This window comes from Cnephaeus nilssonii, assembly GCF_951640355.1.
Source record: "Cnephaeus nilssonii genome assembly, chromosome: 5".
Lineage (NCBI taxonomy): Eukaryota > Metazoa > Chordata > Mammalia > Chiroptera > Vespertilionidae > Cnephaeus > Cnephaeus nilssonii.
The window spans coordinates 71,384,481-71,411,291 of NC_137076.1; the positions used below are offsets into that span (position 1 = coordinate 71,384,481).

The 26,811-nt window shown below is 40.7% G+C and overlaps 1 protein-coding gene across 6 annotated transcripts in view; it reads right to left on the reverse strand.

Moving 5' to 3' along the window:
* Window positions 1-26,811, reverse strand: part of NSD1 (nuclear receptor binding SET domain protein 1) — a 140,065-nt gene that overhangs the window by 85,869 nt on the left and 27,385 nt on the right. For all 6 annotated transcript variants that reach the window (XM_079771820.1, XM_079771818.1, XM_079771821.1 and 3 more), the window contains 2 exons: window positions 3,580-3,715; window positions 1,228-1,400 (listed from right to left, as the gene is read on the reverse strand). In XM_079771820.1, the coding sequence (XP_079627946.1) occupies window positions 1,228-1,400; window positions 3,580-3,715 (309 nt within the window). The remainder of the gene's footprint in view (window positions 1-1,227; window positions 1,401-3,579; window positions 3,716-26,811) is intronic.

Below are 26,811 nucleotides of genomic sequence, written 5' to 3' on the forward strand. Positions count from 1 at the left end.
AGGAAGCAACCCATCAATGTCTCCATATCGATGTTTCTCACCCCCCCACCCCACTTCCACTCTATCTAAAAATTAATGGAAAAATATCCTCAGGTGAGGATTCCAAAAAAATTTTTTTAATAAATAAAAAGAACTCATTAAAAATAGCAGGGACTGCATATCGATTCTAAATTATCCTAGTCATGATTTCAAAGAGTCTCAAGTTCGATTCCCAGTAAAAGGCACATACCTAGGTTGTAGGTTCGATCCCTAGCCCTGGTCAGGGAATATTTGGGAGGCAACCAATCGATTTCTTTCTTTTTTTCTTTCTTTCTCTCTTCCTCCCTCCCTCCCTCCCTCCTTCCTTCCTTCCCCCTTCCACTCTCTCTAAAAATCAATAAAAATAATAATATCCTCAAGTGAGGATTAACAAGCAAAAAGAAACATAACCAGGTATGGCCCTGGCCGTTGTTGCCCAATGGTTAGAGCGCTGGCCTGCATACCAAAGTGACACGGGTTTGATTCCAGATCAAGGGCATATACCTGTGTTGCAGGTTCGATCTCCAGCCCTGGTTAGGTCACGTGGGGGAAATATTCATCAGCTGCCTCCCCTACACGCCCTGACCAGGAATTGGGGATAAACCAATCAATGTGTCTCTCTCACATTGATGTTTCTGTCTCTCTCTTCCTCCCTCCCTTCCTTCCAATCTCTCTAAAAATCAATGGAAAAAAATATCCTTGAGTGGAGATTAACAAAAAACAAACAAACATAACCAGGTATGAAACTACAATCTTAAGCACTAACAACTGAACACAAAAAGCAAAATAAACAAAACAAAAATGTTTAAAGCTTTATCTTTCCCATTTTTTTCTATCTTTCCCATTTTTAAAAGAAATAATTAATCCAGAGAGTAAGAGAAATTTCATTTTGATGATCAGTTTATTTTTACATAAGATATTACCAAAGAAGATTGGTTTTGTCATTTTGTACTGTCACATCTAAGTGACATGGCAAAAATTAACTGTAATCATTTCTCAAAAATTTGAGTATAAATATTTGGAAGGCTAGTCCCATCTCATCCCTACAAAAAAACCTTGCTTTCTACCTATTTTCTCACAAATATCCATCAACTTATATTTCAAAAATAGCATCCTTCTTCCTTGCCTCCTCTCTGCCGACCCTCCAGAAGATAATTTGAGAGGCTTTTGTTCTTTCGTGTACGTGTGTATTTTGTTTTGTTTTTTTACCTTATGCCTATATCCTTTTTCTTTTTGCTTCCCTCTTCTCCTAAGGACAGGTAGCTCTTCAAACTGATGTCTGCCTTCAAACATGACAATTGCTTTTCCAGCCACCCAGGCTCTCTCAGAAGGGTCTCCAAAAGCTTCCACATAGTACTGTCGATAAGGTCTCCGATTGGAAACTAGATAAGGATAAAAAACAGTGTCATTACTTTAAAAAGATGACTGTTCATCATCAAGATAACACCCACACACACACACACCACTGTCGCCAAAGAAGCCTCTGTCACAAAGAAGCCCCCCAAAAAATCAATAAGCTAAAAAACCTGCAAGACAAGAAACTTTGACGTAGGTCAGATAGAAGGGGAAAAAAATGTTTAATACGTTTTTATTGATTTCAGAGAGGAACAGAAAGGGAGAGATAGAAACATCAATGACAGAGAATCATCGATCAGCTGCCTCCGACACACCTCCCACTGGGGATAGAGCCCAAAATCTGGGCAGGTACCCCAACTAGAATCGAACCATGACCTCATGGTTCATAGGTCAACACTCAACCACTGAGCGACACCGGCGGCCAAGATACCTTTTTTTTAATCCTCACCCAAGGAGATATGTTTTTATTTATTTAAGAGAGATAGAGAAACATTTATCGGCCGCCTCCCCTACACGCCACTACCAGGAATTGGGGATAAAACCTGCAACCTCTTTGGAATATGGGACAACACTCCAACCAAACAAACCACATGGCCAGGGCAAGATACCATTTTTTAAAAAACAGTGAATTGTAAAGGTCTTTGGGCAACTCAATATTCAATATGCAATATATAAAATCAAATCTACCAATCCCACTTTTGGTAAATCATCCTACAGATAAATGGACATGTATATATGAAACACACAGTTATTCTTTACAGCATTACTTGTGTGTACACACAAACACATGTATGTATACACATGTATGTATGCATGCATCTTATCTTTACAACACAAGATTAGAAACAAGTTAACATCCATCAACAGGGGAATTGGTTATATAAAGTATAGCATATTCAAAAAGTGGAAGAACTATGCAGCTGTAAAAAGAAAAAAAAGAAGGAAGTTTTAATGTACTAATAGGGAAAAACTCCAAGAAGTAAAAAAAAAGCTACTGTGGAACAAACATATAATATGCGACTTTTATGTTAAAATTAAAAGGGTAGGTATGGTAAGAGATCAACCGAAGGACTTGTATGCATGCATATAAGCATAACCAATGGACACAAGACACTGGGGGGTTGGGGTGAGGGCATGTGCTTGGGGGGGGGGGGGGCGGGGGAAGGTCAATGGGGAAGAAAAAGGAGACATATGTACTACTATTTGTAATACTTTAAACAATAAAATTAAATTAAAAGGGTAGGGATATGAGAATATATGTATATTTATAGAAACATTCATAACAATTGGTTTGAAAGAAAGGGTAAAGAATGGAACAGATCAACCCCTGCTGGTTTGGCTCAGTGGATAGAGCGTTGGCCTGTGGACTGAAGGGTCCCAGGTTCAATTCCAGTCAGGGGCACATGCCCAGGTTGCAGGCTCGATCCCCAGTGGGGAGCGTGCAGGAGGCAGTCAATCAATGATTCTCTCTCATCATTGATGTTTCTACCTCTCCCTCTCCCTTCCTCTCTGAAATCAATAAAAACATGTTAATAATAAAAGAAACATTTTTTTAAAAGTATGGAACAGATCAGAGAAAAGGAGGGAATAAGATGAGTTTTTGAATCTTGTGCATATATAACCTATTCAAAAACTAAAAAATATATTAAAACTATAGTAAAATCATAAACCATCTTAATAGAAAAAGGGGAGCAAGATCAATTTTCAGATCCTATCTTATAGCATTTTAATGATAAATCATCTGAGATTCAAAGAGACTAAGTAATGTAACAGTTATTAATGGTAATATTCTAAATCAAGATTTTAAAATTTGAAATAATTTATAACTTATACTCATTTATAACTGTTTTAGCTTTAACAAAAAAAAAACACACACACACACACAATATAAAAACTGAAGATTAAAGTAGAAAAACAAATATACTGAAAAGGATTCTAGACAATGTAAACTTCAGGTAAAGCCTGACATTTTCCTGGCATCTACAGATAGAATAATTGAAAAAGTTTAAATTATAGAGTAAAATAAAACAAACATATAAAAAAATCCAAAAAGGAAAAATAAATTAATAATAACCCATTCATGAAATGCTCAAAGGTAAAAATAGATTATTGCTAAAGGCAACAAAAATTGGGTTATACTTAAGGGAACTGCGAGTTTATAATTCCAAACTGTTTTTTATCATGTGAAATCAACTGAAATATTACCTTTCATTTTTGAGTGTGTGTTAATCAACGGATCAGAACAAATCCTGCAGGGCCACCATGGGCGTCTCTTGAATTTTGCCCAGATGAGATCTCCAACTTCATACTTCAGTGGCGTTGACTTTTTCTTGGGTTGACACTTCAGACAGACAAAACATCGGCATCAATAAGAATCAAACTTTTTCCCATTAGCCTTCTAAGAAAGCAATGCCTAAAGAATTCTAGATAAAAACACTCCAGCTTAACAATAATTACAACTAATATGCTTTGTCTTAATTGTTCATAACATAGACCTTTATATAGTAGTAAATCTTAACTTGTATTTGTTTTATATAAGTAATCTATCCATATTCTGGGAAAATAAATCAGCTATTTTAATTTATAAAGAACTAAAAACTGAAATAAACAGAAACATACCAAGGAAAAGATTATCTTTGCCCTAGTCCTCGGATCACAACACATGGGGGGGGGGGGGTAGAAAACTATAAAAAGAAATTGTAACAATGTCAAGAGACTGTGATTCCAGTACGTTATTTGTCAATTATATGTCAATAAAACCAGGATGGGGAGTAGACTGTGGATCCTTCTGAAGGTGATAGTCTACATCCTTCCCAAACAAACAGACATCCTATTTATTAATGAACAATAATGGAACAAATGAAATAATCCTGAAAGGTACAGGCTAGATTCCAGCAATGTCAATACAACTGACTTGGTTATTTCCCAGGACATGCAGGAGAGGCTGCATCCAGAACAGTGCACTGCTCAGCTCCAAAGGACAACATTCATGTGGAATACCATGTGCATCAAGCTCCTTTGGACTTGTCCAATGCAGAGACCATGAGTTAATCTTTTCTCAAAAAATAGTATCTAATTGCCTCCATTTCGGATCTAAATCCATATCCATGCCTTTAACACCTAATAAACAGTACAGATCTCCTGCCTTCCTTCCCTTAGACTTTATCTTCCCTCCTTAATGCTGAAAACACTATCCACCTGGCACAGATTAAGTATTCAAAAAGAGTAAGCTGAGTGAACTAATATAATTCAAATAAAAATAACAATGTCTGAGGCTTAAGGATATCAAACAACTGGGCTCAATTTAATGATTTATAAGTTACCATTTGCGTTTTAAGACTCTATTCACACAGAACTAAGTTAAATCTAACAGAAAGCCTTTACTAAAAATACTGTGATTATTTCCTTCATGTATATAGTTACTAGAAAGAGACAAACTACATCTTTTTTTTTCTAATTTAAAAAAATTTTTTTTTAATTTCTTTATTGATTAAGGTGTCACATATTTGTCCTCATCCCCCCATTCCCATCCCACACCCCTCCCCATGGATGCCCCCACCCCCCTGTTGTCCTTAACCATTGCTTAGGCTCGTATGCATGCACACAAGTCCTTTGGTTGATCTCTCCCCCCTACCCCCACCCTCCCCTCCCCTCCCTCTGAGGCCCGACAGTCCGATCGATGCCTCCTTGTTTCTGGGTCTGTTCTTGTTCATCAGTCTATGTTGTTCATCATTTCCCCTAGATGGGTGAGATCATGTGTTACTAGAAATATACTTATAAGAACCGAATGTGAGACAAGCAATAATAGTTATGCTGACAGGCAAATGAATCAGTCTGTAGTGAGTTTCTTTCTGGACCAACAGTTCTTTTGAGACCCAATTTCAATGTCCACCAGTTCCTTATGTGTACATGTCGGCACTGACTTTTCAGTTCTGGATGGTGGACAAATGGTGGTAATGCAGGTCCGACTCCCTCTGGTTTGGTCTTGCCCGGACCCAGGGGCGCGGCCTCACCCGGACCTGGGACCCAGCATCACCCAGGCCCCGGGGCGCGGCCTCACCCGGACCTGGGACCCAGCATCACCCAGGCCCCGGGGCGCGTGGCCTCACCCAGACCCGGGATCCAGCCTCACCCGGACCCAGGGGCGCATGGCCTCACCCGAACCCAGGGGCGCGCGGCCTCACCCGGTTCCGGGGGCGCGTGGCCTCACCCAGTCCCAGGGGCGCGCGGCCTCCCCCGGACCCAGGAGCTCTACATCTTATTATATAAATTTTTAAAAGCCCAACGGGCCATTTTTGCCTGTTCCATTTGCAAATTATCAGAAAAAAAACATGACTTCAAGGCTACATGGCTTTGGAACTTTAAAACCAAGATACCAAGACAGGTGGAAAAACAAATATTTACTTGCCTCTACTGAAAACTACAATTTGAGTGGGTTTCCCACAAATTTTTGACATAATTTTATTTGTGATCAATTAATTTGTCAATTATTGCCAAATATGAAATTTGCTTGTTTATTCAAGTCCTAAATTCTAATCAAACCTCGGTTCTCAAACATCTTAAAACAACTCAGTTCTCGACCTAGTTGTTCACAGAAAAAAATGTTGCGGAGCAAAACTTAGGTTTTTGACCTTTCAAGCTGATACCCCAGCATGACAAAAGTTTCTCAGGCAACAAACAAAGGAGAGAATGCTTTTGTTGCTGGCGGGATATCCTCAATTAGTATAATTTTAAAAGATAAAGAGGCCATCAAGAGTGCTAATGTGCTAAGGGTGTGAAAGTGCTCACATAACAAGAATCACAGGCAATTGAATAGGTAGAAAAACTGTTGTTGATTATAAACAAAAAGCAGTTAGCTGGTGATAGCATTTCTAAGGCAGTGATATGTGAAAAATTCATATAAGGATAGTAGGGGGTGGTTTAATACATTTAAGAGAAGAAGTGCTTATTTGTAAACAGTATATTAGACATGTACTGTATATAAAAACATTAAAACGGAGTAACTTGGGGGTTTGGAATGGATTAATTCAATTTACATTATTTCTAATGGGGAAAAATGATTCAGTTTTTGAACAAATCGCTTCTTGAACAGCCTTCCGGAATGAATTAAGTTTGAGAAAAGAGGTTCCACTGTACTTTAAATAAACTAACATTTACTTGGTTTTCGCTATGTGCCAAGCACAGCTTCCCCTTTAATCCTCTTAAGATAGATACTATGTTTTTACTCCTATTTTACTATATACCTTTAGTCAAGTAGTAGTGAGTGATTTAATAAGTGGCAGAGCCAGGATTCAAAGCTGGGCCGTCCAGCTCTGGATCCCAAACTCTTAACCACTACCTTATTATCCAATAGCAATAAAACTCCATTATTATTACATGCTTTATGACAAATTCAGCCATAATCAATCTATGACATGATGTTGGTTCTGTCTTCCCCTACTACTACCAAGTAATTATACTATCAGGAAGTATAACTATAAAACACATGCCTTCCATAGGTAGTGGAGAAAGAACATGAGTGTTATCAGGTAAAGTAAGAAGCCAGAATCACACTACCAGACAAAGTAGTAATGAGTTTTGTCTTCTGACTTCATCACTAATTATGTCACTTTAAACAAGCCAATTAATTCTGCCTCAGTCTCCTAATCCATAAGATCAGGAAAGACACACCTACTCTACCACAAACCATCAAAATGAAATAACTATTAATTCCACTCCTAATATTTTCACCCAAAGGAAATAATCCAAACAAGTAAAAGATTGTAGGACGATATTTCAGGCAATTATTTACAACAACAAAAAGTTAACATCCAGCCCAGGCCGGTGTGGCTCAGTTGGTTGGAGCATTATCCCATACACCGAAAGGTGGCAGGTTTGATTCACCGTGAGGATACATGCCCAGGCTTTGGGTTCCAACCCCTCCCCCCACAAAATCCAACTGACCTTAATACATAAAAAGTTAAAGATAGGCAAGAATTCCGAATCAAAGAGACGCCTCTGAACATGAAAACAGAGAGAATAAGAACACGGGGGTTAAAAAAGAAATATAACTCTTAAAATTTCACCTTGGGAAGAAAGACTCCCAAATAACTCTTGCTAAACTCACAAAGCTCAACAAGAGACGCAAGGATGAATTCCTGATCCCAAAACATTTGGGGAATAACAGGAAGACTAGAGAGAAAAATCAGACTTGCAGAAACTGGCTAAGAATTCACCAGAACTAATCCACTGGTTCAGCAAATCCTGAGAATAAACAAACAGAAATCTATACCTAGACATATCAAAATATTACAAACAAAACCAAACAGCCCCTCTTCTCCCCACAAAAAGAAAAGAAAATCTTTCAACACAACCAGAGGAAAAAAGATACATTACTCTTAAACGCAGGAGATTGCTAATTCCCAAATACTGACCTCACCAGCAACAATGGGAGTCAGAAAGACAGCATGGAATATTATCAATATGTCTTAAGAAAACACCTGCTAATCTAGAAATCTTTGCCCAGCGAAAACATCTTTCAAGAAGAAACACTAAGGCCTGGCCTGTGTGTCTCAGCTGGTTGGGCATCATCGCCTACACCAAAAGGTTGCCACTTTCATTCCCTGATCATGGCACAGCCCCAGTCAATTGATGTTTCACTCTCACATTGATGTTTCTCTCTCTCTCCCTCTCTCTCTCTTCCTCCCTCCCTTTCTAAAAATCAATTTTAAATATATATATTAAAAAGGAGAACTAAATACAATTTCAGTCAAACCAAAACTGGAAGAGCAGATCCTCTTCCAGTTCTAAAATTCTAAAATACTCCAGACAAAAGGAAATAATCTCAGGTCTGAGACATGAAAAAAAAAAAAAGGGGGGGGGGGTAAATGTATAAAATGAACAGTGACTGTTTAAAACAACAATGTCTAATGAAGTTTAAAAGAAAAACAAAAATGAATTAAAATTTACAACAATACTCCATTTTGAAAAGGGGTAATGAGATTAAAGTGTTCTTAAAGTTTACATATTATTAGAGAGAAATAAAGTGTTTTAAACTCTATGTATTGTCAGGGAAGAAGGTAATAGGAATTTTAAATACTGAAAAGTTAGGGAGGCCTCTTGTAATTTTGGGGGTAACCTCTAAATAATAAAAACCAAATATATAACTTCCAAACTTGTATGGGGGGCGGGGGGATATAAAAGGAACAATGAAAAAACTTTAAGTCCAAGAGAAGACTGGGAAGCACTGGGTGCTGTGGCTCCATTGGCTGGGCATCGTCCCATGCACCAAAAGTTGCTGGTTCAATTCCTGGTCAGGACACATGCCCGGTTTCGGGCTTGATCCCCAGAGGAAAATATGCTGGAGGCCGTGGATAGATGTTCCACTCTGAGAAACACCGATGTTTCTCTTTTTCTCCTCCTCTCCCTTCCTCTCTCTCTAAAAATCAGTAAAAAATAAAAAAAAGAAGGCAGGGAAGAGGAATAAAGAAAAATAAACAAGACAAGTAGACAAATAGCACATGGTAGCAACTACAGTTGCTAAAGGGGACGAAATAATAGTTCATTTAACCAGAAAGATACTTTTTAAAGTGTTATGCCTCTAATAACATAGCCTCAAAATACTGAAAGCAAAAATTGTCAGAACTATAAGAAAAAATAAATTATAATCATAGTGGAAATAAACCTCTTAGTAATTAACAAAATAAGCAAAAAAAAAAAAAAATCACTAAGGGTTTAAAATTTTCAGCATCACGCCCCAGGTGGTTTGGCTCAGTGGATAGAGCACTGGCCTGAGGACTGAAGGGTCCCAGTTTTGATTCCAGTCAAGGGCACATGCCCAAGTTGCAGGCTCGATTCCCAGTAGGGGGTGTGCAGGAGGCAGCCAATCAATGATTCTCTCTCATCACTGATTTTTCTCTTTCTCTCTCCCTTTCCCTTCCTCTCTGAAATCAATACAAACATATTAAAAAAATAAATAAATAAAATAAAATTTTCAGCATCAAGAATAACAAACTTGCCCTAATGAATACATATAAATTCCTACACTCCCATTGTGGAATATACCTTTTTTCCAAGCACAGGATATATTTATAAATATTTACCATGTACTGGGCCATAAAGGACTTATTACTCTCAACCAATTTGAAAGGACTGGAATCATTTGGAACATATTAACTGTCCATATGCAATTAAGTTAGTAGTTAATTACAAAAAAACATGACTAGAATATGTCTATGTTAGGAAATGAACAAGTATATTGTTAAATAATCTTTAGATCAAAGAATAAATCATAATAAACATTAGAAAATATTTTTAACTGAATGATAAAATGTCACATCAAAGATCATGAGGAAGGAACATATACTCTAGCCTTTTTCAAAGAGCAGCAAGAAAGTCTATGTGGCTAAAACAGAGCAAGCAAATGAGAGAACAGGAAGAAATGAAGTCAGATAAATAATCCAGGGAGAGGAAGACATATGCCTTATTTATGCCCTTTTACTACGAGTAAGATAGACATCTTTGAAGGATTGATGTTTTAAAAGGACCATTCCGAGTGCCATCCTGAAAACAGCCTTATAGAGTTGAGATGGAAGCACAGAGACCTACTTAGAAGGTTACTGCAATAATTCAGGTGAGATATAACAGTTACATGAACCAATCTACGATTGGCAGTGGGGGCAAGAAATAGAACCAATGAAGTGTACTAATGGAGTGGATACAGGTGCTACAGAAAGAGAGAACTCAAAGATCACTCTTAGGGTCTATGCCTTAAATATGAGAAAGATGGAGTTGCCATTTATTAAAAATGAAGTGGTACCCCATTATCTGCGGTTTCCCTTCCACAGTTTCAGTTGCCCTCTGTTAACCGAGGTCTGAAATATTAAATGGAAAATTCCAGAAATAAATAATTCATAAGTTTTAAAATGCATACTATTCTGAGTAATATGATGAAATCTCAAGCAGTCCCCACCCAGTCCCAATTCACCCAAGACATGAATCATCCCTTTGTCCATCATATTCACGCTGTACATGCTACCTGTCCAATAGTCACTTAGTATCCCTCTTGGTTACCAGATCAAGGGTCAAGATATTGCAGTGCTTTTGTTCAAGTAACCCTTACTTTATTTAGTAATAGCCCCAAAACATAAGAGTAGTGATGCTTATAATTCAACTATGCCAAAGAGAAGCCAGAAAGTGCTTGTTACATATCAACAGAAGGAAGGTAGTAACCTAACACTGTCACAATGTCTAAGTCATTCATCAAGCTTTGTCTCTATATGTGTTCATTTTATCATCACATATCATCACAAGAAGGGTGGGTGCAGTACAATAAGATATTTTGAGAGACCCCATTCACATAACTTTTATAGGTCAAGGATCAATTTCCGGGTTTCAGGCTTGATCCCAGGTGGGAGGCAGCTGATCAATAATTTTCTCTATATATATAAAAGCGTAAGCAACCGAACAACCGGTAGCTATGATGTGCACTGACCACCAGGGGGCAGACACTCAACACAGGAGCTGCCCCCTACCTGCCCCCAACCTGCCAACTTCCTGCGGTCCCTCCCCGGGCCGGCAGCCCACCCTCCCCCGATAGGCCCCAATGGGGGGCGCTGACTGGCCAACCTCCAGTAGTCTCTCCGCTGGCCAGCTGACCCCATTCATGTACGAATTCGTGCACCGGGCCTCTAGTATTGTCATAATTGTTCTATTTTACTAGTTATTGTTTTTGTGGGGTTTTAAAAATATTTTTATTGATTTTTAGAGAGGAAAGGAGAGGGAGAAACATCAACGTGAGAGCATAACATCAATTGGCTGCCTCCTGCACACTCCATACTGGGGATCGAGCCACAAGGATATCCAACAAACAGCCACACCAGCTAGGACTTTACTAGCTATTGTTGATAATCTCTTACTGTGCCTAATTTATAAGTTAACTTTATCATAGGTATATACAGGAAAAAGCATTATATATGCATGCATATATATATATATATATATATATATATATATATATATTCCAGTACTATCCATTATCTGTGGTTTCAGGCATCCACAAGGTGTCTTGGAACATATCCTTCATAGATAAGAGAAGACTATACTGTAAAGGTTTTGGGAAGAAACATCTGGAATTTATTATTGGACAAGTTAAGGATGAAACTCCAATTTCACAACCAGGTGAAAATGCCAAGAAAGCCATTGTATATATACCAGGTATATGATTCTAGAATTCTGAGAAGAAATATATTTATAGAGATATAAATTTGGGGGTAATGAGGGTCCAGATAAAAGATAATCAAGAAAGTGAGTGTAGCGTGGCTGGTGTGGCTCAGTAGTTGAGTGTCAACCTATGAACCAGCAGGTCACAGTTCGATTCCCCAGCAGGGCACATGTCCAGGTTGCAGCTCCACTGACCCCCAGTGTGGGGCGTGAAGGCAGCCATTGATGATTCTCTCTCATCAATGATGTTTCTATCCCTCTGTCTCTCTCTGTTCCTCTCTCTGAAATCAGTAAGAAAAAATGTATTTTTTTTTTAATTACCATGGGAAGCAAAAAAAATATTAAGAATAAAAAATACACCCAGTCAGCATGATTCAGTGGTTGACAGTCGACCTGTGAACCAGGAGGTCAAGGATCAATTTCCGGGTTTCAGGCTTGATCCCAGGTGGGAGGCAGCTGATCAATAATTTTCTCTCATCATTGATGTTTCTATCTCTCTCTCCCTCTTCCTTCCTCTCTGAAATCAATAAAGATATATATTTTTAAAAAGAATAAAAAAGACAAAACCTTTACAGATGCTATTACCACTATAAAAAAATTAAATGTGCATAATAAAAAACTACGCAAATTTTAAATGTTATGTATAATAGACTCTGGTAGGGGTTTTTATTCCCCCTTTTTATACATTTTTTAAATAATGTAATTGTTTTTTGCAATTTAAAAGATATCAGTATAACTTGCCAAAGAGGGTTTTTAATTTCTCTCATTGCTCCTCTAGTTATCTGAGGATATATTGTTTAATAATACTAAAAAACCTTAGGTCACTTAATAGAGACTTATTGTCTTATCTCTGTCTCCATAGGTGTCACACAGTAGTGGATGCTCAGATGTTTGCTGAGTTAACTTTAGTTTAACTAATTCATGTCAAATCACTTATTGACATATTTACTAAATTTGGAAACTAGTAAACAGTAATTATTTCTACACCGTAAAAGTTATGGAAGACTTTTTCTCTTTTCTTACAGTAAACACTTTCCAAAAAAATATTTCTTCATATTTAAGCATTTTATAAATATTCTGAGTGTCTTAAAACTGAACACAGGCATGGAACAAACAAGTTCTCTGGGATCTCACAGTCTTTTTGGAAGAGAGAAATTACCACAGAAAAATACTATAGCTGATAAGGTGAGGGATGGGGTGTAGGGGTCTGGGGGAAGGAACTAGCTTTATTAGTAGTAACAAATTTCTCAAAACAAACTTCAAGAGATAAAAGACAGTCAAGGTGAGACTGGCTGGGTACTTCTTGTGAAATAAGGATCGGACCTAGATCCTTCTTGTTTTCTATCTCGTATTTCACTATTCCCCTTTTAGATCATACTCTTTATTCTTCCTTCTCCTCTTCCTGGAATTCCTCACTTTCTCCTAGGTCCCTTCAGGCAGCCTTCCTTCCATCACCTCTTCTCCCCCCAAACCCCCACCCAAATATATTTTTATTGATTTCAGGGAGGAAGGGAGAGGGAGAGATAGAAACATCAATGATGAGAATCATTGATTGGCTACCTCCCGTAGGCCCCCTAGGGCAGTGGTCGGCAAACTCATTAGTCAACAGAGCCAAATATCAACAGTACAACGATTGAAATTTCTTTTGAGAGCCAAATTTTTTAAACTTAAACTTCTTCTAACGCCACTTCTTCAAAATAGACTCGCCCAGGCCATGGTATTTTGTGGAAGAGCCACACTCAAGGGGCCAAAGAGCCGCATGTGGCTCTCGAGCCGCAGTTTGCCGACCACGGCCCTAGGGGATCGAGCCCACAATCTGGGCATGTGCCCTTAACCAGAATCAAACCTGGGACTCTTCAGTCCGCAGGCCAACGCTCCATCCACTGAGCAAAACAGGCTAGGGCCCATCACCTCTTATCCCTGGGCTAAGCCCAGTGCCTCTCCACTATATCCTATGTCTCTTAGCTCATCATTATATTGTTTCCAGTTTATGTTTATCTATTCCACCAATCTCTAAAGTTAATGAGGACAAGGTGTCATTTACATTTATATCCCCATATCTGGGACAAAAATACACGTTCAACAAAATAAAAGCATTTTAACTGAACCAAAATAGGCTGCAATGGGTCATTTCCTAAGCAGCAAAATTAGGTGCCTTATTCTATCAACTTCAGCACCTGTCAAAAATTGAGTCCTTTGGCCCTAGCTGGTTTGGCTCAGTGATACAGCATCGGCCTGCAGACTGACGAGTCGCAGGTTCGATTACTTACGGTCAAGGGCACATGCCTGGGGTGCGGGCTCGATCTCCCATGGGGGTGTAAAGGAGGCAGCCGATCAATGATTCTCTCTCATCATTGATGTTTCTATCCCTCTCCCTTCCTCTCTGAAACCAATAAATAAAAAATAAATTTTTAAAAATTGAGTCCTTTGAACACATTATACTACTCACTTTCAAGATAAGTCAGACAGGTATGGCTCAGTTGGTTGGAGCGTCATTCCATATACCAAATGGTGGCGGGTTCGATTCCTCATAAGGGCACATACCCAGGTTGCAGGTTCCATACCCAGTTGGAGTGTGTGCGGGAGGCAGCTGGTAGATATTTCTCACATCAATGTTTCTCTCTCTCACTTCCTTTCTCTTTCTCTCTCAAATCAATCTATACTAATAAGAGTAATATGCTAATTAGACCGAGAGACCTTCCCAGATGTCCTTCCGAACAAAGCCAGGGGCTTGGCCAACCTGCAAACTGCCCCCAGGCCCTTGCCCAGGCTACGCCCTCCCCAGCAGGGACCCCCACCCCAATGGGGGCATGGATGGTCTGCAAAAGGCTCTCAGCCCCTCACCTGGGCTGGCCACGCCCCCCAGCGGGGACCCTCACCCTGATGGGGGCGTGGCCAGCCTGCAAATGGCCATCAGCCCCTTGCCCAGGCCGCCTGCTCCCTAGTAGGGACCCTCACCCCATGGGGACGTGGCAAGCCGGCAAATTGCCCTTAGCCCCTCGCCCATGCCGGCCACGCCTCCCAGCGGGGACCTCCCACCCCAATGGGGGTGTGGCAAGCCTGAAAACAGCCCTCAGCTCCTGACACAGGCTGACACCACCCACAGTAGAGACCCTCCTCCCCAATGAGGGCATGGCCAGCCTGCAAACCCCCCGCGGCCCCTCACCCAGGCCACCCTGACCCCCAGCGGGGGCCCCCCACCCCGATCGGGGTGTGGCCGGCCTGCAAACCGCCCCAGGCCCCTTGCCCAGGCTGGCCACGCCCCCCAAGGGGACCCTGACCCTGATCCGGGACCCCCTTCAGGGCAGACCAGCCGGCCCCCACCTGTGCACCAGGCCTCTATTTATACTAAAGAAAGAATAATATGCTAATTAGACTGGATGTCCTTCGGGACAAAGCCATGGTGGCAGGGCCAAGGCAGAGGCAGTTAGGGCAATCAGACCAATCAGGCCGGCAAGGGAGAGCAGTTAGGGCAGTGATGGCGAACCTATGACATGCGTGTCAGCACTGACACGCATAGCCATTTCTGATGACACGCGGCCACTGAGGCGGCCGCATGCCGAGGATAAAACATTTGCGAAATAATGTTTTTTCCTCAAAGTGACACACTACCCGAGTTATGCTCAGTTTTTTTGGCGAAGTTTGACACACCAAGCTCAAAAGGTTGCCCATCACTGAGTTAGGGCAATCAGACTGGCAGGGGAGAGCAGATAGGGGGATCAGGCCGGCAGGGGAGAGAAGTTAAGGCAATCAGGCCGGCAGGCAGGCGAGCGGTTAGGAGCCAGTGGTCCTGGATTGCGAGAGGGATGTCCGACTGCCAGTTTAGGCCCGATCCCGCAGAAATTGATTCTCCTCTAAACTGGCAGTCGGACATCCCCCAAGGGGTCCCGGATTAGAGAGGGTGCAGGCCGGGCTGAGGGACACCCCCCCCTCCCGTGCACGAATTTCGTGCACCGGGCCTCTAGTAAAAAATAAATTTAAAAAGAAAGATAAATGAGAAAGAGAAAGATAAATACTTATATGTGAGATCTTAAAAAAAAAAAAAGCTAAATCTGTAAAAAGCAGAGTTACCAGGGGATGAGACAAGGTGAGGATAATAGTGAAGTAAGCACTGTAGCTGTTAACTTATATAAGCACTGTAAATATTAGCTTATATTATTTTAAAACTTTGAAATTAGAAGCCTTGTTCTTCCTCTTATATTCAGGCCTGATTCTACCCTAAGTAGCAACACACAAGGGTTCTATTTATTTTTACCTTAATTATTAGTATGAAACCATTTTGAAAGAGGGTATAGCATAATGGTTAAAAGCATGGGTTATCAGGAATCATACTTCATTAAGTTGTTATAAAGTGCCTGTGACATACATAGTAACAACTGAAAAGACACTTGCTATATTACTCACTGTATTTCTTTGCATAGATACATTATTGCAATTCCTTTAACCTTTACTAATACTATGTTTACAGAAAAAAAATTCAAATTCCAAATATGAACTAAAAATATTTAAATATAAATACAACTTAGCATTAAAAACTTTTAATGTCAATCAAATGAAGTACATATCATTCACAAACAGTGTTTAAAGCCCTCTATAAACTGGCCCCAATCTGCCCACACTAGTTTATTTTTTATCTATACTTAAAATCTAACCAGAGTGTAATCTGCATTAATATTTCCTCATACTGCCTCAGTATGCCCTACTTCGTTATACTGTTTAAATATGTCCTGCCTGGCCGGCGTGGCTCAGTAGTTGAGCGTCGACCTATGAATCATAAGGAGGTCACATTTCGATTCCCTATCAGGCACATGCCCGGGTTGTGGGCTCGATCCCCAGTGAGGGCGGGCAAGAGGCAGCTGATCAATGATTTTCTCATATCATTGATGTTTCTATCTCTCTCTGCCTCTCTCCTCCTCTCTGAAATCAATAAAAAAAATTTTTTTAATAAATAAATAAATACGTCCCATGCTTGCCTGACCAGTGTGCCTCGATGCTTGAGGTCAACCTATGAACCAGGAGATCACAGTTCGATTCCTGGTCAGCGCACATGCCCTGGTTTCAGGCTCGATCCCCAGTAAGGGGTGTGCAGGAGGTAGCCCATCAATGTTTGTCTCTTGTAATCGATGTTTCTACTTATCTCTCCCTTCCTCTCTGAAATCAACAAAAAAATATATATATTTTAAAAGTTAAAAATAACTCTGTCCCATGCTTCCTTAAAGATCAAACCCTTCCCTATTCAACTTACTCCCACAGCATCTTGCCTCTTCGGCAGTGCTGATTTACAGTAATCACATTAGAGATGCAGCTATTGCCCCTGTTACTAAGGACTATCTTGGATCATTTTTACTAGGGAAACTACAATACATGGTAAACATATGTAGACACAACAACATTATCAAACCCAAAATGCTAACAGATCATTTCCTTTTCTTTTGGGCCAGCTTAAATCTAATAGCAAGATTTACATTATATTATAACTAAAAATGAATGTCTATTCTGAAGGATAACAAAGACTATGAAAGGCAGAGGGACAAATGACTTGTCCAAGACTAGAATAGGGTAAGAAGATAAATAGCCACACTATTCTGTACATTTGTAAACCACTAAATCTTTAAAGTCTTAATTTCCTTTGCTTATAATTAAATGAGAAATTATACACAATGAAAATAGAATCAGCCTGACCTTGCCAAGATCTAGAGCCCTTTAACAAAAAACAGGGATTAGAGGCCATCATCTTCTGACTCCTACTGCAATGCACCAACCACAGAACACAGAAGTGAAATGGAATACTTAAAAGTCTCCTTCCACTAATCCTTTCTACCTAGTAGACGGTCTGAGCTCAGTCTGTTAACTTTTGCTGAGAAGAGAATGGGACCTGGAGCCCAGGTAAAGAAATCTAGCAAGTAGTTAGATAGGTGATCTCTGGCAGCATTACAATTTTAGCCTGCGGCTATCTAAGGCAAAATACTAAAGATTATTGTTTAAAAGTTAACTGTTTCTGAATAAGTCAAGACCCTTGCTTATTCGACAGATCTCAGAAACAATAGATCAAAGAGAAAGCACAGACAATAGATCAAAGGAAATCACTTAAGTCTTGGAAAAGTACAGAGTAAAAGGAGGAAATTGTCAAAATGAAAGCTGGAAAGCAAAGGTAGGCTGATCATGGAAACTGGTATATGTAGGACCATATGGTTAAGACTGGGGCTATGAGACTATCAGCAGAAGCCCAGCCTAGAGCACAGAAGCTGCTAAGAGAGAGCAGCCTGCTAAAGAGGTAGAACAGAAACCTGCAGGCCAAGGAATTTCTGCTAGCCCAGGCCTTTGGCTTAAGTCTTATAAATCCTCAGACTCACAATAAAAGAGTTTTAATGACAGTGCAGAAGACAGGCCTGGAGATTTAAAGGAGGAAGAAAAGCTATATTCTCTGACCTAAGTCAACAAAAGAAACTGCTATAGCAACTGATGTATGTTATAGAAACTGAATGATTCTATCAGTTCAGGGCCTTCCATGGTCTCTAGACCATAGGCATTTTCCCTACAATAGAAACCCAGTGACAAACCATTCTGACATAAACCAATTTTATTCTGTGTAGTCTTCCGCCCATAATTTTTTCTTTCAATATTTGAGAACCTACTAGGCACCCAGCAAGTCTAATTTTGTCATTACATCATCACGTAACTTGGTTATGACCTGGGATTTATTTTTCCTTTGACTTCTGCTTTAGTCTGTGCCTTTTAGGGATTTGCTTCTGAGTGCTGGAGGAAGCAAATCAATGGCTCTCAACACTGGCTGCACATCAGAATCACCTGAGAAGTTTTATAAAATAACACAGCCCCACCCCACAGGCCTGGAGGTTCTTCTGACACAGTACATCTGGAGTGAGGCTCTTGGCACCTAATTTTTTAAAATATATATATTTTTATTTATTTCAGAAAGGAAGGGAGAGAGAGAAAGATAGAAACATCAATAATGAGAATCACTGATCCACTACATCCTGCTTGCCCCCCACTGGGGATGGAGCCGCAACCCAGGCATGTGCCCAGACCAGGAATAGAACCGTGATCTCCTGGTTCATAGGTGGACACTCAACACCACTGAACCACATAGGCCAGGCGGCACCTAATTTTTAAAAAATCCCATGGATAATTCTGATAAATAGTTATGGTTAGAAACAAATGTATCATATAGCTAGCTAGCATCTATATATATAAAAGCCCAGCGACAGGAACGGTGGAATACCAGAATGACCAAAATGACCGGTGGCTATGATGTGCACTGCGGCAGCCAACCAGCCCCATCTGGGCCCCAATCAGCCCCCCGCCCCTGGGCAGCCCAGCCCCCGATCGGCCCCCAAAACCCCAATCGAGGGCTGGGCCGGCCAGCCAACCGCCTGCAGCCCCTCCCCCATCCGACCCTGCCCCTGATCGGCCCCCAACACCTCGATCAGGGACAAGGCCAACCAGCCAACAACCCGCGGTCCCTCCCCGACTGATCCAACCCCCGATCAGCCCCCAACACCCCGATCGGGGGCGGGGCTGGCCGACAAACTGCCTGCGGCCTCTCCCTCACCCCCCACCGGCCCGGCCTGATGGGCCCCCATCGGGGTGGGCCAGCCGGACCCCACCCATGCATGAATTCATGCACTGGGCCTCAAGTCTATACTAATAAAAGAGTAATATGCCCTAGCTGGTTTGGCTCAGTGGATAGAGCGTTGGCCTGTGGACTGAAGGGTCCCAGGTTCGATTCTGGTCAAGGGCACATGCCCGGGTTGCCGGTTTGTTCCCCAATGGGGGGCGTGCAGGAGGCAACCAATCAATGATTCTCTCTCATCATTGATGATTCTATCTCTCTGTCCCTCTCCCTTCCTCTCTGAAATCAATAAAAATATATTTTTAAAAAATAAAAAAAAGGGTAATATGCTAATTAGACCGGGAGACCTTCTGGGCGTCCTTCTGGACAAAGCCATGGTGGTGGGGCTGAGGCAGAGGCAGTTTGGGGCAATCAGGCCAGAAGGGGAGGGTAGTTAGGGGTGACCAGGCTGGCAGATGGGGGGTACAATTGGGGCAAGAAGGCCGGTGGGGTGGGGCAGTTGGGGGCAAGCAGGCTGGCAGGCAAGTGGTTAGGGACGATCAGGCAGGCAGACAGGTGAGCGGTTAGGAGCCAGCAGTCCAGGATTGCGAGGGGTTTGGGGCCTAAACCGGCAGTCGGACATCTCCTAAGAGGTCCTAGATTGGAAAGGGTGCATGCCGGGCTGAGGGACACCCCCGGTGCACGAATTCATGCACCAGGCCTCTAGTATTCATATATTTTCTCTTTTAAACCTCATAGTGAAAATGAGGCAGACAGATATAGAATCTGAGGCTCAGAAATAGGAAGTGAGCTAGCCAAATACCAAACGGAGCCATGTCTGTGCTCCATTTAATTGCCTATGTTCCTTCCACTAGGTCACAATAGAGAAAGACAAAAATATCAGTATGTTTCAGTCTTTAATATCGATAATTGTACTTAACTTAATTAGTGACCTAACTCTCTCATTCAATAAGGGACTTCTGCTTACAAAACTTTCACTTGACAAATGTTCCTCACAAGTATGATTCTTATACTATGTTTCTTACACTATGATTCAACTAACAGAAGATGCCCCTGTTCTCTTAAAAACAGACACATCATACACACCTGTGCTTCTGATTATTCATCTTTAATCAGCACAAAAACCAATCAACAGCCCTGACTGGTTTGGCTCAGTGGATAGAGCATTGGCCTGCGGACTGAAGGGTCCCAGGTTCGATTCCGGTCAAGGGCATGTACCTTGGTTGTGGACACATCCCCAGTAGGGGGTGTGCAGGAGGCAGCTGATCAATGTTTCTCTCTCATTGATGTTTCTGACTCTCTATCCCTCTCCCTTCCTCTCTGTAAAAAATCAATAAAATATATATATATTTTTTGAAATGACAATTTTTTTTTAAATCAATATTGTTAAAAACCAAGTCACCAATGGGTAATACTAAACGTGAGCCTAGAGTTAGCTTATGTTAAGAACAAAGATGCTGCTCCCGTGTGCTTAGTTGGTTGGGTGTTGTCCTGTGCACCAAAAGGTCACAAGTTTGATTCCTGGTCAGGGGTCATGCCTGGGTTTTGGGCTCAATCCCCAGTAGGGACATGCAAGAGGCAGCTGATTAATATTTTGCTCTCATTGGATGTTTCTCTCTCACTGAGTGTTTCTTTCCCTCTCCCTCCCTTTTCTCTCTTAAAAAAATAAAAATATTTTCAAAAATAGAATGAAGATGCCTTTAGAAAACATAATAAAACAGCCGAAACCGGTTTGGCTCAGTGGATAGAGCGTCGGCCTGCGGACTCAAGGGTCCCGGGTTCGATTCCGGTCAGGGGCATGTACCTTGGTTGTGGGCACATCCCCGGTGGGGGGTGTGCAGGAGGCAGCTGATCGATGTTTCTAACTATCCCTCTCCCTTCCTCTCTGTGAAAAATCAATAAAATATATATTTTAAAAAAAAAAAAAGAAAAAAGGAAACATAATAAAACAATATGTATACAGTTTTTGCAATTAAAAAAGAGAGTCCAGCCGAAACCGGTTTGGCTCAGTGGATAGAGCGTCGGTCTGCGGACTGGAAGGTCCCAGGTTCGATTCCGGTCAGGGGCATGTACCTTGGTTGCGGGCACATCCCCAGTGGGGGGTGTGCAGGAGGCGGCTGGTCGATGTCTCTCTCTCATCGATGTTTCTGGCTCTCTGTCCCTCTCCCTTCCTCTCTGTGAAAAATCAATAAAATATATTATAAAAAAAATAAATAAATAAAAATAAATAAAAATAAAAAAGAGAGTCCAGCCGGTGTGGATCAGTGGTTGAGCATCGACTTATGAACCAGGAGGTCAAGGTTTGATTCCCAATCAGGGCACATGTCTGGGTTGCAGGCTCAATCCCCAGTGTGGGGTGTGCAGGAGGCAGCCGATCAATGATTCTCTCATCATTGATGTTTCTATCTCTCTCTCCCTCTCCCTTCCTCTCTGAAATCAATAAAAATATATTTTTTTAAAAAGGAACAATTTTTAGTCATATTAACCTAAATTTTACATGTACCTTTAAAAAACAGAATGATGTTCTCTTACACACCTAAGTGATTTCCTCAAGAAAACTGAAAGCCTAGAACATCTGACCTTCTATTCTAGTGCCTTTTCCCTAAAGCCATGTTGTCTTTCCAGTCTTAATATCCCTTTCATACCATGGAAAGATCTTAGCACAGGTTGTGATGCTCTACAAAACTACTGTAAATTCAGACTCCTTAACTGCTCTAAACCTCAAGTAAAAAGGAGACAATGAAATTAGAAATAAATGTCTACAGCCCTAACCTGTTTGGCTCAGTGGATGGAGCGTCAGCCTGCGGACTAAAGGGTCCCAGGTTCGATTCCGGTCAAGGGCATGTACCTTGGTTGCAAGCACATCCCCAGTAGGGGGTGTGCAGGAGGCAGTTGATCGATGTTTCTAACTCTCTATCCCTCTCCCTTCCTCTCTGTAAAAATCAGTAAAATATATTTTTTTAAAAAGAAAGAAATGTCTACAAAGGATTTGGCACAATTCCAGTACAAAAATAAGCACTCATTAAATGACTAGCAGCCTGGCCAGTGTGGCTCAGTGGTTGAGCATCCACCTATGAACCAGGAGGTCAAGGTTCAATTCCCAGTCAAGGCACATGCCCGGGTTGCGGGCTCAATCCCCAGTAGTGGGCTTGCAGGATGTAGCCAATCAATGATTGTCTCTCATCATTGATGTTTCTATCTCTCTCTCCCTCTCCCTTCTGCTTTGAAAGCAATAAAAATAATTTTTGCCTTAGCTGTTTTTTGTTTTTTTGTGAAGTAAGCAAGACACAGAGATAAATGTTGTATGAGTCCACTTATACATACACTAGAGGCCTGGTGCACGAAATTCGTGAACTGGGGGAGGGGGATTTCCCCTCAGCCTGGCCTGAGCCCTCTGGCAGCCTGGGAGCCCTTAGGGGATGTCCCAGCTTCTGGCGCACTGACCACCAGGGGGCAACTCCTGCATTGAGCTTCTGCCCCCTGGTGGTCAGTGCGCATCATAGCGACCAGTCGTTTGCATATTAGCCTTTTATTATATAGGATTATTATACAGGATTTGACTTGAAGAGGCAAACTTATAGAGATCTCTATAATTGAATAGACGTTACTAGGGGCTAGGAAGGAGCAACAGGAAGTTATTATTTAATGGGTAGTATTAAATAGTGGTAATGGTTAAACATTGTAGATATAATTAATGCCACTGAATTGTAACTTACATATGGATAAATGTTATATGTACCAAATTAACATAATGAAAAATAAAAATCATTTGATCATGCTCTCACGGTTGCCAAAGCCCTGGGACCAGAGCAAGAAGCCAGGACTATGTTCCAAGGCAAGCTGACAACCCTGAGCATAAGGACTCAAAAGCTGATAATACAAAAAATTCTGACAATGTTGCTAAAAATGCAGAACCACTGGTCAATATGGGTGTAAATAATCCTGATTTTAAGGCTGGTGTAATGGTTTTCGCTAACCTTCTTCAGAGTCAGCTTCATGATGATTACCTGGCAATGCTTAAGGCAACTGCCATTTGGTCCAGGAGAGTATGACACAGGATGCACTTAGTACCAGTAAATAAAGCAAATCAAACAAAAGAGGGATTGCCTATTGCTTTAGACAAGCATGTTCTTGGTTTTGACATAGAAGATGCAGGGTTTTTTTAAACTTTATTTTTATTGTTGACACTATTACAGATGTCCCCATCCCCCCCACCTCACGAGATGCAGTTCTTAATTCTTTTCTTTTTTTTTTTTAATCCTCACTTGAGGATATGTTTTCATTGATGGATTGAGAAAGAGAGAAAGAGAGAGAGAGAGAGAGAGAGAGAGAGAGAGAGAGAGAGAGAGAGAGAGAGAGAGAGAGAGAGAGAGAAAGAAACATCAATTGGTTGCCTCATGTACATACATGGACCGGGGATCATTCCCACAACCTGGGTATTGAACCCACCACCTTTTGGTGTACAGGACAACATTCCAACCAACTGAACCACCCAGCCAGGGTGGAAATGCAGTCCTTTTTTATTTTCTAATTGATTTCAGAAAACAGAAGGGAAAGATAGAAGCATCAATGAGAGAGAATCATCGATCAGCTAGCTGCCTTTTGCATGTCCCCTACTGGGGATCAAACCTGCAACCAGGCATGTGTACTGACCAGGAATCAAACCAAAATCAAACCGTGATCTCCTGGTTCATGAACTGACACTCAACCACTGAGCCATGCCAGCTGGGCATGCAGTTTTTAATGAAGCTGCTCAAATTCTGTAATTGCTGCCTATGGAAGAGGTCAAAAAGCTACTGACAAAAATTAATGAAGCCATAGTAACTGTTCAGGCAATTATTGCTGATCCAAAGACAGACCACATACTGGGGAAAGTTGGAAGATGAACATTTTAGGATTTTAGCCTCTCACCTACTTAGTACAATTGGGAATCATATATACTCTGGCATGTGATTCGAAATCAAAATGTCACATTTTCAAGGGTAGAATCAAAGAAAATCAACTATGTTCTAGAGATTTACCATCATGACTTTTTCTTTAATAAAGTTAAGGAAAGTGGCGGCGGGGGAGGGGGGGGACGGGAGGTGGCGGGGAGGAGAATCATCATTTCAAAAGATGCAGAAAAAGCATTAGACAAAATCCAATACTCCCATGATAAAAACACTCAACAAATTAAATAGTGAAGGAACTTACCATAACACAATAAAGATACATAAAAGCTCAGCTAACTTGATAAAATAAACAACAGTGGAAAAACTGAAAACTTTTCCTCTAAATTCCAGAAAAAGACAAGGATTCTTACTTTCACCACTTCTATTCAATATAGCACTGGAACTTTAATTAGACAAGACAAAGAATTTAAAAGCATCCAAATTGGAGAGAAATAAAGAAAATGACCTGTTTACAGTTAACATGATACCTATGTAGAAAACCCTAAAAAAAAAGCAGTCCTAGCTGGTTTGACTCAGAGGGAAGCATAGAAGAGACTTTATTTATTCTAGTATTGCAGAAATGACTACACTGTGCTATACTATCAGAGAATATAGTAGAAAGAAGCTTGTAACTCTGTAGCCTTTTACATTACCTTTATTATACAGCATGGGAAAAAAAGAACTTTTCTTAAAATATATTTTTATTGATTTCAGAGAAAAAGGGGAGGGGGAGAGAGAGATAGAAACATCAATGATGAAAAAGGATCATTGATTGGCTGCCTCCTACACTGGGATGGAGCCCGCAACACAGGCCATGTGACATGACCAGGAATCGAACCATGACCTCCTGGTTCACTGGTTGACGCTCAACCACTGAGCAACACGGGCTGGGCAAAACAGAACTTTTTATTTGTATTTTTTTACATATTTTTATTGATTTCAGAGAGGAAGGGAGAGGGAGACATAGAAACATCAATGATGAGAGAATTATTGATGGGTTGCCTTCTGCGTGCCCCACACTGGGATTGAGTCCAAAACCCAAGCATATGCCCTTAACCGGAATCGAACCCGGGACCCTTAAGTCTGCAGGTCAACGCTGTATCCACTGAGCCAAACCAGCTAGGGCAAAAACAAAACTTTTTTTTTTTTTTAATGTTTTTATTGATTTCAGAAAGGAAGGGAGAGGGAGAAAGATAGAAACATCAATGATGCGCGAGAAACATCGATCAGCCGCCTCCTGCACGCCCCACACTGAGGATCAAGCCCACAACCTGGGCATGTGCCCTGACTGGGAATCGAATCCATGACCTCCTGGTTCATAAGTCGATGCTCAACCACTGAGCCACACCAGCCGGGCAAAAAACATAACTTTTTTTTAATGACAAATCAAAAGTCGTTGCCTTCCTAGTAACATTGTTCAATAAATTCATTTCAGACTAAAAAAAAAACCAACAAAATATATGCTATATAATATACTTAAATTTTTCTTAAGAAAATAAATTTTTTTATCCCTAGCTGGTCTGGCTCAGTGGACAGAGCATCGGCCTTCGGACTGAAGGGTCCTGGGTTTAATTCCGGTCATGGGCACAGGCCCAGGTTGCAGGCTTGGTCCCCAGTAGGAGGTGTGCAGGAGGCAGCCAATCAATGATTCTCTCTCGTCATTGATGTTTCTAACTCTCCCTCTCTCTTCCTCTCTGAAATCAATAAAAATATTTAAAAAAAGAAAATAAATTTTATGGTTAATGTTCTTAAAAAGAAAGAGGGTGAAAACTTTTAGAGATTATGATTAAATGTATGACATATGGTGACAATTTCACAAGTGTATACTTCTCTTCAAATTCATCAATATGTATACATTAAATATGTATGGCTTTTGTATGTCAATCATACCTTAGAGGAAAAGGGAGTGAGGATTAACCAAAGAATTTGTATGCATATATGCATGACCCATCCGAAACAGACAATGGGGTGGTGAGGTCCTAGGGCAGGGGACGGGGGCGGGCTGGAGGGGGTCAGTGGGAAGAAAAAAGGAGATATATGTAATGCTTTCAATAATAAAAAAATAAAGAAAGAAAATGTTTTTTTAAAAAAGAAATGTCACTAACTTATGTACTTTCAAGTGATAAAATTTAAGTTACATAAATTTTGCCTCAACTTTTAAAACAAATATTTTCAAATGAAACATATCTGGCATGACAAAGAAATTTCATTATTTCATAGTTATACTTATTGTGGTTATTAGTAAAAACATAACTGATATAACTCAAAGGTAAGACAAAAATTAAATCCTCATCCTAGACAGAAGCTAACATTTGGCTTTGAAGTACAAGACAGATTTGCAGATGACATTTGTCTTTCTATTAATGTTTTTAGGCCAAATTGACATGTAGACTTGAGAAAAACTAATAATCAAATTTCTACCTCTCATTTTAATCTCCCATTTACAAGGCAAGTATCCATTAAAGTACATTATGTAATCAACAATGTCCTTCCTTAGTCCTTTGCAACCCAGGAGGCAGCACGGCAGAGAGAAAATGCTCTAAAGCCAGATGGCCCTGAATGGAATACCAGCACCATCAGTTGAGAAACCACTTAATCTCTCTAAGTTTCCATTTCCTAATGTGTAAACCTTAATAAATGGCTGTGCCAGCAACTCATGGGGTTGGTCTGAGGATTAAATGAGATAATATTTATTAAGTGTTTAGTACAAAGCAT